Source organism: Hyla sarda, chromosome 8 (genome assembly GCF_029499605.1).
Source record: "Hyla sarda isolate aHylSar1 chromosome 8, aHylSar1.hap1, whole genome shotgun sequence".
In the NCBI taxonomy this organism is placed as follows: Eukaryota; Metazoa; Chordata; class Amphibia; order Anura; family Hylidae; genus Hyla; species Hyla sarda.
In genome coordinates, this window is record NC_079196.1 from 5,888,069 (window position 1) to 5,901,825 (window position 13,757).

Below are 13,757 nucleotides of genomic sequence, written 5' to 3' on the forward strand. Positions count from 1 at the left end.
AATTACTTCTATTTAAAAATCGTAATCCTTTCAGTACGTATTAGCAGCTGTATGTTATGGAGGAAATTCTTTTCTTTTTTTAATTTATTTTTGTCTTGTCCATAGTGCTCTCTGCTGACACCTTTGTCCGTGTCAGGAACTTTCTGGCATTAGTTGATTTAAAAAATAAAATAAAAATAATAATAATAATAATAATAATTTTTTCCACCGGAGCACCCCTTTAATGGAACTAAGTGCAATACCACACACAACCTGAGGACCAGAGTGGTGCTGTTTCTGTGAAAGAAAGCAACAATGCTTCTCTATCTCCCAGATGGCCCCTATATACTATCCCCCCCCCCCCCCCCCTTTTATAATAATAGATTGCATAATGGGAAATTCTTAAATTCATTAGCAAAATACGGAGCCATTCAAACCAAGAATAGAAGAGCAGGAAGAGATTTAAAGGGGTACTCCTCTGGAGAAAAAAAAATTCTAAATCAATTGGCGCCAGAAAGTTTAACAGATTTTTAAATTACTTCAATTTAAAAATCTTAATCCTTTCAGTACTTATCAGCTGTTGTATGCTCCACAGGAAATTCTTTTTTTTTTTTTCTGTCGTCTGACCACAGTGCTCTCTGCTGACACCTCTGTCCATGTCAGAAACTGTCCAGAGTAGGAGCAAATCCCCATAGCAAATCTCTCCTGCTCCGGAAAATGCCTGACATGGACAGAGGTGTCAGCAAAGAGCACTGTGTTCAGACTGGAAAGAACTACACAACTTCCTGTGGAGCATACAGCAGTTGATAAGTACTGGAAGGATTAAGATTTTTAAATGGAAGCAATTTTACAAATCTGTTTAACTTTCTGGCACCAGTTGATTTAGAAAAAAAATAAAAATAATTTCCAGTGGAGTTCCCCTTTAAAGTCCTCACATTTACCTGGTCCACCTGAGGCCTCTCTAGTGCCCCCTAAAGGTGGCAGGAAGCTGTATTCCCCGTTGTAGCTTCTGCTCAATGCCATATAATAGACAATTGCATAATACAATTCCATAAAGCTGAAGCCCCCCAAACCCCGAAACCTGGGGTTCACTACAAATACAGCGACCCCTGCTTGTTCAGTGTCTGTACAGAGCATCATCTGTGAGCAACATGATAGTTGTCCTCTGATTGTTAGCGGGTGCTCTAAAGATGGAGGGTAATAGTAATGAAAGGATTCCTTCCCCATCATCCGCCATCAGCTGCTGCGTCCCGTACGTTCAGTACAAAGTCCGTGATCTTCTATAGAAGTTGATTCTTAATATAAGAATATTTACCTTAAACTCTAATTTTGGCCTAAGAAGCAGGTAAGTCCTATATATATGAGTGTCCTTGTAATAGTGAGGAGTGATGGGTCCGGTAAAGCTCGGTGTGACCGCGAGGGGCTTCGGGGGCCAAGTCGCAGATCATCTCTGTATCTAGAAGGTATCACTTGGATGTGTTACAATGTATCCTCTGCCATCCATGACCATGATGTCTTCCTCCCGCCACTCAGGGACCGTCCCTCGCTGTCGCAGCCCCGCGAAGTGCTGAAAGCCATTTATAAAACTGGAGCAACGTGGCGTCTCGGTCCCCAGACACGAGGCAGGAGCCTTCAAGAAAGGACTGAAGACATCCGTCACCTTCCTCTCATTCCTTCCCAGGGAACCGACATTGAGAAATCGCTAGAAAGAAAAAAAACTGCAAAAAAGGGGAAAAAAGACAAACCGGGTGACGTAGAAAGCGAGTCTCAGATAAAATACTCCTTTTTGCACTCGCTGACGGTGTTCTGTAAGTCCATCTCGTTCCTGAAGGGATAGTCCATGCTGCCCGGATACTCCTTCTCCTTGGACTGACTCTTCCCGTGAGTCTTTTTGTGTTGGTAAAGAATTTTTGTCATTATCGCCACAATGCAAAAAATTATGAATATTGTCACCGCAATGACACCTGGAAAGAGAGAGAAGAGGGGATGCAGGGTGAGTATTGGGGAAGCATGGTGAGTATTGGGACAAAGGGTGAGTATTGGGACACAGGGTGAGTATTGGGGATACAGGGTGAGTATTGGGGACACAGGGTGAGTATTGGGACACAGGGTGAGTATTGGGGATACAGGGTGAATATTGGGGACACAGGGTGAGTATTGGGACACAGGGTGAGTATTGGGGATACAGGGTGAGTATTAGGGACACAAGTTGAGTATAGGGGACACAGGGTGAGTATTGGGGACACAGGGTGAGTATTGGGGATACAGGGTGAATATTGGGGACACAGGGTGAGTATTGGGAACACAGGGTGAGTATTGGGGACGCAGGATGAGTATTCAGACACAGGGTGAGTATTGGGGACACAGGGTGAGTATTGGGGAAACAGGGTAAGTATTGGGGCACATGGAGAGTATTGGGAACACAAATTGAGTATTGGGGATGCGGGGTGAGTATTGGGGACACAGGGGGAGTATTCAGACACAGGGTGAGTATTGGGGATACAGGGTGAGTATTGGGGACACAGGGTGAGTATTGGGGAAACATGGTGAGTATTGGAGACACAGGGTCAGTACTGGGGATACAGTGTGAGTCTTGGGGACATGGTAAGTATTGGGGCACAGGGTGAGTATTGGGGCACAGGGTGGGTATTGGAGCACAGGGTGAGTACTGGGGACACAGGGTGAGTATTGGGGATACAGGGGGAGTATTCAGGACACACAGTGAGTATCGGGGATACAGGGTGAGTATCGGGGACACTGGGTGAGTATCGGGGACACAGGGTGAGTATCAGGGACACAGGGTGAGAATTGGGGACACTGGGTGAGTATTGGGGACACTGGGTGAGTATTGGAGGCACATGGTGAGTATTGAGGCACAGGGTGAGTATTGGGGACACAGGGTGAGTACTGGGGACACGGTGAGTATTGAGGACACAGGGTGAGTACTGGGGACACGGTGAGTATTGGGGATACAGGTTGAGTATTGGGGACACTGGGTGAGTATTGGGGACACAGGGTGAGTATTGGGGACACATGGTGAGTATTGGGGACACAGGGTGAGTATTGGGGACACGGTGAGTATTGGGGACACAGAATGAGTATTGGGGACACAGGGTGAGTATTGGGGACACAGAGTGAGTATTGGGGACACGGTGAATATTGGGGACACAGGGTGAGTATTGGGGACACATGGTGAGTATTGGGGACACAGGGTGAGTATTGGGGACACAGGGTGAGTATTGGGGACACAGGATGAGTATTGGGGACACAGGGTGAGTATTGGGGACACATGGTGAGTATTGGGGACACTGGGTGAGTATTGGGGACACAGAGTGAGTATTGGGGACACAGGGTGAGTATTGGGGACACAGTGAGTATTGGGGACACAGGATGAGTATTGGCTCCTCATCAGCTCATTTCACACGGATACATATATTTTTGGAACATTTCTTTTATTAATTGCACTCCCTTCAGCTGCATTGTGTTTTGTTCTATGTAACAAATGCAAAACTGCAGGGAGATGTGTATCCAATCGGCGATACAGAGACGGCTCCTTACCTCCTATGACTGCCGGACCGCTCCTCATCTCATTAGTCAGGGGCTCCCGGTCATCCGTCTTCCCGAAGGGATCTGAAGAGACAAAATATCCCCATGACTGACTGCGGATTCAGAGTCTTTATGATCTTAGACATAGTCGGGGGGGATTAGTTATCCAGGAGACCCCATAGATGGAAGCACATGCACTCACTTCTCTATTCACCTCTTCAAAGACAGCGCCACTTTTACTAATGGTCACTATCTAGAATTGCAGCTCCGCCAAATTTCACATGTGCTGCAATACTGGATACAGCCTACAGCAGTGTTTCCAACAAGGGTGCCTCCAGCTGTTACGGAACTACAATTCCCAGCAGGCCCGGACAGCCGAAGGCTGTACGGGCCTGCTGGGAGTTGTAGTTCCGTAACAGCTGGAGGCACCCTTGTTGGAAACACTGGCCTATGTACAAGAGTGGAAAAGGGGCAAATATACTCATTTGTTACACATCATGATTAAAGGGTTGATGCCGGAAAAGGTTGGAAACTAATTTTAACTCATTAATAAATAAACAAATGAAATTAAATAATTAATTAATGTATTTATTTATTTATTTATTTAAATTTAACTCTCTCTCTCTCTCTCTCTCTCTCTCTCTCTCTCTCTCTCTCTCTCTCTACGTATAAATGTAATAAATATATTTATTTATTTTTCTTATTTATTTATTTTTAATATATAATTTATTTGATTAATTAAGTTATTCATATATATGGATATATTCACTTCCCTGTTATGTCCGTTCACCTAATTAGTCCATCCTGCCGATTAGATGTTATGAATCGATTCACATTGATAAATTGTTGTAAATGCGTTTTCCCGAATAATTGATAATTGGGCGCGTGTATTTTCTAGTCACATGACATACATGCATCTAAGTGACTAGAACCCCCCCCCCCCCCCCCCCAATTATCAATTATTCGGGAAAACGCACTTACAACCATTTATCAATGTGAATTGATTCATAACATCTAATCGCCCCGTGTTACAGTCCGTGTCCGTTTTTAGAACATTTCATATTTACATATACAAGGATGTAGGTGCACACAATAAACGCAGTTTTTTAAGGTTTGTCGCTGTTCATACCGATAACCTATTTCTGCGGGACGATGAACGTGCGTCTTTCCGTCACCTCTGCAGTTGCGTCTCCCTGCTGCTCACCGTCCACCGCACCCGCCGCAGCGCTCTGTCAGTATTAGAGTCTCTCATTAGACCCGGAGATCATCAGCGCCGCTCCTCGTATCGCCCATACGGTGCAGCAGAGATGGATTTATATTGTTTGGGTCGATACGGTAAATATTGATGAGTCTTCGTAAATGTTCCTCATTACTGAACTCATTATCGCCGACCGGCCGCAATTAAAGGCGTCACGTAGGAATAATAGGACATTAACGTGTAGAGATGATGAGGTCTGTAAATCCTGACCCCTCCCCCATATCACCTTCAGTTCTATACACATGGAATTTGGCGCACTTCTGCACTCGCACGGTGGAAATTGTGATGGAATATAGTAAATTTCACTTTTCTTTCCACGCAATTTTTTTCAGCAGAATTTTTTTTTCTGTAAAATTGCTTATTTATTTATTTTTATTTATTTATTTATTTTTTTAGTTTTTAAAACGGTTGTAAAATTAAGTTACAATTAATAAAAAATCATGGGGGAACATATTAAAAAAGATTTTTATCTCATATCTATCTCTCATATCCATTTATGTATATATCTATCTCATATCTATCTATCTCATATTTATCTATCTATCTCATCTCTATCTATCTATCTATCTATCTCATATCTATCTATCTCATATCTATCTATCTCATATCTATCTATCTCATATCTATCTATCTATCTATCTCATATCTATCTATCTCATATCTATCTATCTATCTCATATCTATCTATCTCATATCTATCTATCTCATATCTATTTATCTATCTATCTATCTATCTATCTCATATCTATCTATCTCATATCTATCTATCTATCTATCTATCTCATATCTATCTATCTATCTATCTATCTATCTATCTCATATCTATCTATCTCATATCTATCTATCTATCTATCTATCTCATATCTATCTATCTCATATCTATCTATCTATATCATATATATCTATCTAATATCTATTTATCTATTTCATATCTATCTATCTCTCATATCTATCTATCTCTCATATCTATCTATCTCATATCTATCTATCTCATATCTATCTATCTAATATCTATCTATCTATTTCATATCTATCTATCTCATATCTATCTATATCATATATATCTATCTAATATCTATCTATCTATCTATCTCATATCTATCTATCTCATATCTATCTCTCTATCTATCTATCTCATATATATCTAATATCGATCTATCTCATATCTATCTATCTCATATCTCTCTATCTCATATCTATCTAATATATATATATATATATATATATATATATATATATATATATATATTATCTATCTATTTATTTATCTATCTCATATCTATCTATCTCATATTTATCTATCTATCTCATATCTATCTATCTATATCTCATATCTATCTCATATCTATCTATCTCTCTATCTCTCTATCGATCTCATATCTATCTATCTATATATCTCATATCTATCTATCTATCTATCTCATATCTATCTAACTCATATCTATCTACTGTGTCTATATATATCTATCTCATATCTATCTATCTCATATCTATCCCATATCTATCTATCTATCTATCTAGAAAAATTAAATGGACAGTGGCACACCAGGTGTCAGCAAAAAAAATGTGATTTATTCCAAAGACGTGTAGGCAACCTATAGATAGATAGATATCTATCTATCTCATATCTATATCATATCTATCTATCTCATATCTATCCCATATCTATCTATCTATCTATCTATCTCATATCTATCTATCTATCTATCTATCTATCTCATATCTATCTATCTATCTATCTATCTATCTCATATCTATCTATCTCATATCTATATCATATCTATCTATCTATCTCATATCTATCCCATATCTATCTATCTATCTATCTATCTCATATCTATCTATCTATCTCATATCTATCTATCTATCTATCTATCTATCTATCTATCTATCTATCTCTTATCTATCTATCTCATATCTATATCATATCTATCTATCTCATATCTATCTATCTCATATCTATCCCATATCTATCTATCTATCTATCTATCTCATATCTATATATCTATCTCATATCTATCTATCTATCTATCTATCTCATATTTATCTATCTCACATGTATCTATCTCATATCTGTCTATCTATCTCATATCTATCTATCTACCTATCTATCTCATATCTATCTATCTCATATCTATCTATCTATCTATCTATCTATCTCATATCTATCTCATATCTATCCCATATCTATCTATCTATCTATCTCATATCTATATATCTATCTCATATCTATCTATCTATCTATCTATCTCATATTTATCTATCTCACATGTATCTATCTCATATCTGTCTATCTATCTCATATCTATCTATCTATCTACCTATCTATCTCCTATCTATCTATCTATCTATCTATCTATCTATGTCCTATCTATCTATCTATCTATCTCCTATCTATCTATCTCATATCTATCTAACTATCCATCTATCTATCTCATATCTATATCTCATAGCTATCTATCTATCTCATATCTATCTCATATCTATCTATCTCATATCTATCTATCTATCCATCTATCTATCTCATATCTATATCTCATATCTATCTATCTCATATCTATCTATCTCATATATATCTATTTATCTCATATCTATCTATCTCATATCTATCTATCTCATATCTATCTATCTCATATCTATCTATCTATCTCATATCTATCTATCTATCTCATATCTATCTATCTATCTATCTATCTATCTATCCATCTATCTATCTCATATCTATATCTCATATCTATCTATCTATCTATCTATCTATCTATCTATCTATCTATCTCATATCTATCTATTTATCTCATATCTATCTATTTATCTCATATCTATCTATCTCAGATCTATCTATCTCATATCTATCTATCTCATATCTATCTATCTCATATCTATCTATCTATCTATCTCATATCTATCTATCTATCTCATATCTATCTATCTATCTCATATCTATCTCATATCTATCTATCTATCTATCTATCTATCTATCTATCTATCTATCTCATATCTATCTATCTATCTATCTATCTATCTCATATTTGTCTATTTCATATCTATCATATCTGCTTGCTCCCCTCTCTCTCCTCAGAACACATGTATGCTCAGCTGAACTGAGTGTGCATGCTTATGTAGAGAGCAGGAGGAATAGCTGCTGGTACTGATGGAGTCTGGAATAGAGGGAAGGTATACGGTACCTGAGGAGGAGTAGGTGGTGGTGATCGTACTCAGGTCGCTCTCACTGACCGATCCGCAGCTGCATTCAGTCAGAGAACCAGTGACTGTGACCGGGGCCAGACTGGGGTGTCGGAGTGCCGCTTTAAGAGGAGCCACTTGGTTGTACTGGACAGAAGACAGACATCCCACAAAGCCGATAGACTTTATGGTGGAGATTTCTGGATCCAGCTCTGGGTTATCTGTAGATATAATAAGAGACGGTTATAAGAACAATAAGACGCCGGCGCCTCCGTATAAACATCAGAATATAATGAAGGATCCGTCCCCGTCATTCCTTCTGGGGGCTTATTAGATGCATTTCCACAGGTCTTTATTGAAATTCTAATTTAATTAAAGTTATTATGAAATTTCTAACACGGAAATTATAACAAAGAGCGAGAAAGTACAGAGGAAGAAAATCGCCCCCTGAGCCATAGAACAACAGAACAAAACGTCATGGAGATCTCACTGCAACTACAACTGCCTGAAAGAGGCCAATAGATATGAGAGAGATAGATAGATAGATAGATAGATAGATAGATAGATAGATATGAGATAGATAGATAGATAGATAGATAGATATGAGATAGATATGAAATAGATAGATAGATATGAGATAGATAGATAGATATGAGATAGATAGATAGATAGATATGAGATAGATAGATATGAGATAGATAGATAGATAGATAGATAGATAGATAGATATGAGATAGATAGATAGATATGAGATAGATAGATATGAGATGGATAGATAGATAGATATGAGAGAGAGAGATAGATAGATATGGGATAGATAGATAGATAGATAGATAGATATGAGATAGATAAATATGAGATAGATAGATAGATATGAGATAGATAGATATGAGATAGATAGATAGATATGAGATAGATAGATAGATAGATAGATATGAGATAGATAAATATGAGATAGATAGATATGAGATAGATAGATATGAGATAGATAGATAGATAGATATGAGATAGATAGAATACAGGTGAGAGAACAAATACAATTAATTACATAGCAGGGGATACAGGACATAATAATAAACAATTGTATGTCATCCAGTCACCATCCTGCAGGGGGCGTTGTGTTACTAGAGACTGTACAGGATTATGTCCATGAGTCACAGCGCTTTATCTTATATATATATATTTTACTGCTCAGTATTAAGAATTGTTTCTCTTCTCTGCACAATATTGTCTTACAGTATAAACATAATAATGTATAGGGGTCTCTGTATTTGGTACCCCACTATAGAGAGGCACTGTGACTGGCATTATATAGGGATCTATGAGTACTCTGTGACTGGCATTATATAGGGGATCTATGAGTCCTCTGTGACTGGTATTATATAGGGGATCTATGAGTCCTCTGTGACTGGTATTATATAGGGGATCTATGAGTCCTCTGTGACTGGTATTATATAGGGATCTATGAGTCCTCTGTGACTGGCATTATATAGGGGATCTATGAGTCCTCTGTGACTGGCATTATATAGGGATCTATGAGTCCTCTGTGACTGGCATTATATAGGGATCTATGAGTCCTCTGTGACTGGTATTATATAGGGATCTATGAGTCCTCTGTGACTGGCATTATATAGGGGATCTATGAGTCCTCTGTGACTGGCATTATATAGGGATCTATAAGTCCTCTGTGACTGGCATTATATAGGGGGATCTATGAGTCCTCTGTGACTGGCATTATATAGGGATCTATGAGTCCCCTGTGACTGGCATTATATAGGGGATCTATGAGTCCTCTGTGACTGCTATTATATAGGGATCTATGAGTCCTCTGTGACTGGCATTATATAGGGGGATCTATGAGTCCTCTGTGACTGGTATTATATAGGGGATCTATGAATCCTCTGTGACTGGTATTATAAAGGGGATCTATGAGTCCTCTGTGACTAGCATTATATAGGGGATCTATGGGTCCTCTGTGACTGGCATTATATAGGGGGATCTATGAGTCCTCTGTGACTAGCATTATATAGGGGATCTATGAGTCCTCTGTGACTGGCTTTATATAGGGGATCTATGAGTCCTCTGTGACTAGCATTATATAGGGGATCTATGAGTCCTCTGTGACTGGCTTTATATAGGGGATCTATGAGTCCTCTGTGACTGGCATTATATAGGGATCTATGAGTCCTCTGTGACTGGCATTATATAGGGGATCCATGAGTCCTCTGTGACGGGTATTATATAGGGGATCTATGAGTCCTCTGTGACTGGCATTATATAGGGGATCTATGAGTTCTCTGTGACTGGCATTATATAGGGGATCTATGAGTCCTCTTTGACTGGCATTATAAAGGGGATCTATGAGTCCTCTGTGACTGGCATTATATAGGGATCTATGAGTCCTCTTTGACTGGCATTATATAGGGATCTATGGGTCCTCTGTGATTGGCATTATATAGGGATCTATGAGTCCTCTGTGACTGGCATTATATAGGGATCTATGGGTCCTCTGTGACTGGCGTTATATAGGGATCTATGAGTCCTCTGTGATTGGCATTATATGGGATCTATGAATCCTCTGTGACTGGCATTATAAAGGGATCTATGAGTCCTCTGTGACTGGCATTATATAGGGATCTATGAGTTCTCTGTGACTGGTATTATATAGGGGATCTATGAGTCCTCTGTGACTGGTATTATATAGGGGATCTATGAGTCCTCTGTGACTGGCATTATATAGGGGATCTATGAGTCCTCTGTGACTGGCATTATATAGGGGATCTATGAGTCCTCTGTGACTGGCATTATATAGGGGATCTATGAGTCCTCTGTGACTGGCGTTATATAGGGGATCTATGAGTCCTCTGTGACTGGCATTATATAGGGATCTATGAGTCCCCTGTGACTGGCATTATATAGGGATCTATGAGTCCTCTGTTACTGGTATTATATAGGGGATCTATGAGTCCTCTGTGACTGGCATTATATTGGGGATCTATGAGTCCTCTGTGACTGGCATTATATAGGGATCTATGAGTCCTCTGTGACTGGCATTATATAGGGGATCTATGAGTTCTGTGACTGGCATTCTATAGGGGATCTATGAGTCCTCTGTGACTGGCGTTATGTAGGGGATCTATGAGTCCTCTGTGACTGGCATTATATAGGGATCTATGATTCCTCTGTGACTGGCATTATATAGGGGATCTATGAGTTCTGTGACTGGCATTATAAAGGGATCTATGAGTCCTCTGTGACTGGTATTATATAGGGGATCTATGAGTCCTCTGTGACTGGTATTATATAGGGGATCTATGAGTCCTCTGTGACTGGTATTATATAGGGGATCTATGAGTTCAGTGACTGGCATTATAAAGGGATCTATGAGTCCTCTGTGACTGGTATTATATAGGGGATCTATGAGTCCTCTGTGACTGGTATTATATAGGGGATCTATGAGTCCTCTGTGACTGGTATTATATAGGGGATCTATGAGTCCTCTGTGACTGGCATTATATAGGGGATCTATGAGTCCTCTGTGACTGGCATTATATAGGGATCTATGAGTCCTCTGTGACTGGCATTATATAGGTGATCTATGAGTCCTCTGTGACTGGTATTATATAGGGGATATATGAGTCCTCTGTGACTGGCATTATATTGGGGATCTATGAGTATTCTGTGACTGGCATTATATACGGATCTATGAGTCCTCTGTGGCTGGCATTATATAGGGGATCTATGAGTTCTGTGACTGGCATTCTATAGGGGATCTATGAGTCCTCTGTGACTGGCAATATATAGGGGATCTATGAGTCCTCTGTGACTGGCATTATATAGGGATCTATGATTGCTCTGTGACTGGCATTATATAGGGGATCTATGAGTTCTGTGACTGGCATAATAAAGGGATCTATGAGTCCTCTGTGACTGGTATTATATAGGGGATCTATGAGTCCTCTGTGAATGGTATTATATAGGGGATCTATGAGTCCTCTGTGACTGGTATTATATAGGGGATCTATGAGTCCTCTGTGACTGGCATTATATAGGGGATCTATGAGTCCTCTGTGACTGGCATTATATAGGGATCTATGAGTCCTCTGTGACTGGCATTATATAGGGGATCTATGAGTCCCCTGACTGACATTATATAGGGGATCTATGAGTCCTCTTTGACTGGCATTATATAGGGGGATCTATGAGTCCTCTGTGACTGGCATTATATAGGGGGATCTATGAGTCCTCTGTGACTGGCATTATATAGGGGATCTATGAGTCCTCTGTGACTGGCATTATATAGGGATCTATGAGTCCTCTGTGACTGGCATTATATAGGGGATCTATGAGTCCTCTGACTGGCATTATATAGGGGATCTATGAGTCCTCTTTGACTGGCATTATATAGGGGGATCTATGAGTCCTCTGTGACTGGCATTATATAGGGATCTATGAGTCCTCTGTGACTGGTATTATATAGGTGATCTATGAGTCCTCTGTGACTGGTATTATATAGGGGATCTATGAGTCCTATGTGACTGGCATTATATAGGGGATCTATGAGTCCTCTGTGACTGGCATTATATAGGGATCTATGATTCCTCTGTGACTGGCATTATATAGGGGATCTATGAGCCCTCTGTGACTGGCATTATATAGGGATCTATGAGTCCTCTGTTACTCGCATTATATAGGGATCTATGAGTCCTCTGTAACTGGCATTATATAGGGATCTATGAGTCCTCCGTGACTGGCATTATATAGGGGATCTATGAGTCCTCTGTGCCTGGCATTATATGGGGAATCTATGAGTCCTCTGTGACTGGCATTATATAGGGATCTATGAGTCCTCTGTGAATGGCATTATATAGGGGATCTATGAGCCCTCTGTGACTGGCATTATATAGGGGATCTATGAGTCCTCTGTGACTGGCATTCTATAGGGGATCTATGAGTCCTCTGTGACTGGCATTATATGGGGGATCTATGAGTCCTCTGTGACTGGCATTATATAGGGATCTATGAGTCCTCTGTGACTGGCATTATATAGGGATCTATGAGCCCTCTGTGACTGGCAATATATAGGTGATCTATGAGTCCTCTATGACTGGCATTATATAGGGATCTATGAGTCATGTGACTGGCATTATATAGGGGATCTATGAGCCCTCTGTGACTGGCATTATATAGGGGATCTATGAGACCTCTGTGACTGGCATTCTATAGGGGATCTATGAGTCCTCTGTGACTGGCATTATATGGGGGATCTATGAGTCCTCTGTGACTGGCATTATATAGGGATCTATGAGTCCTCTGTGACTGGCATTATATAGGGATCTATGAGCCCTCTGTGACTGGCATTATATAGGGGATCTATGAGTCCTCTATGACTGGCATTATATAGGGATCTATGAGTCCTGTGACTGGCATTATATAGGGGATCTATGAGCCCTCTGTGACTGGCATTATATAGGGGATCTATGAGACCTCTGTGACTGGCATTATATAGGGATCTATGAGTCCTCTGTGACTGGCATTATATAGGGGATCTATGAGTCCTCTGTGACTGGCGTTATATAGGGGATCTATGAGTCCTCTGTGACTGGCATTATATAGGGATCTATGAGTCCTGTGACTGGCATTATATAGGGGATCTATGAACCCTCTGTGACTGGCATTATATAGGGGATCTATGAGTCCTCTGTGACTCGCATTATATAGGGTATCTATGAGCCCTCTGTGACTGATATTATATAGGGAATCTATGAGTTCTCTGTGACTGGCATTATAT

At 39.7% G+C, this 13,757-nt stretch overlaps 1 protein-coding gene across 1 annotated transcript in view; it reads right to left on the reverse strand.

Moving 5' to 3' along the window:
* Positions 1 to 818: 818 nt before the first annotated feature.
* Positions 819 to 13,757, reverse strand: part of CNTNAP5 (contactin associated protein family member 5) — a gene marked incomplete in the record, with an annotated part of 569,649 nt that continues 556,710 nt past the window's right edge. Inside the window, 3 exon segments of the mRNA XM_056536567.1 lie at positions 819 to 1,943; positions 3,538 to 3,609; positions 7,969 to 8,187. Of these exon segments, the coding sequence (XP_056392542.1) occupies positions 1,747 to 1,943; positions 3,538 to 3,609; positions 7,969 to 8,187 (488 nt within the window).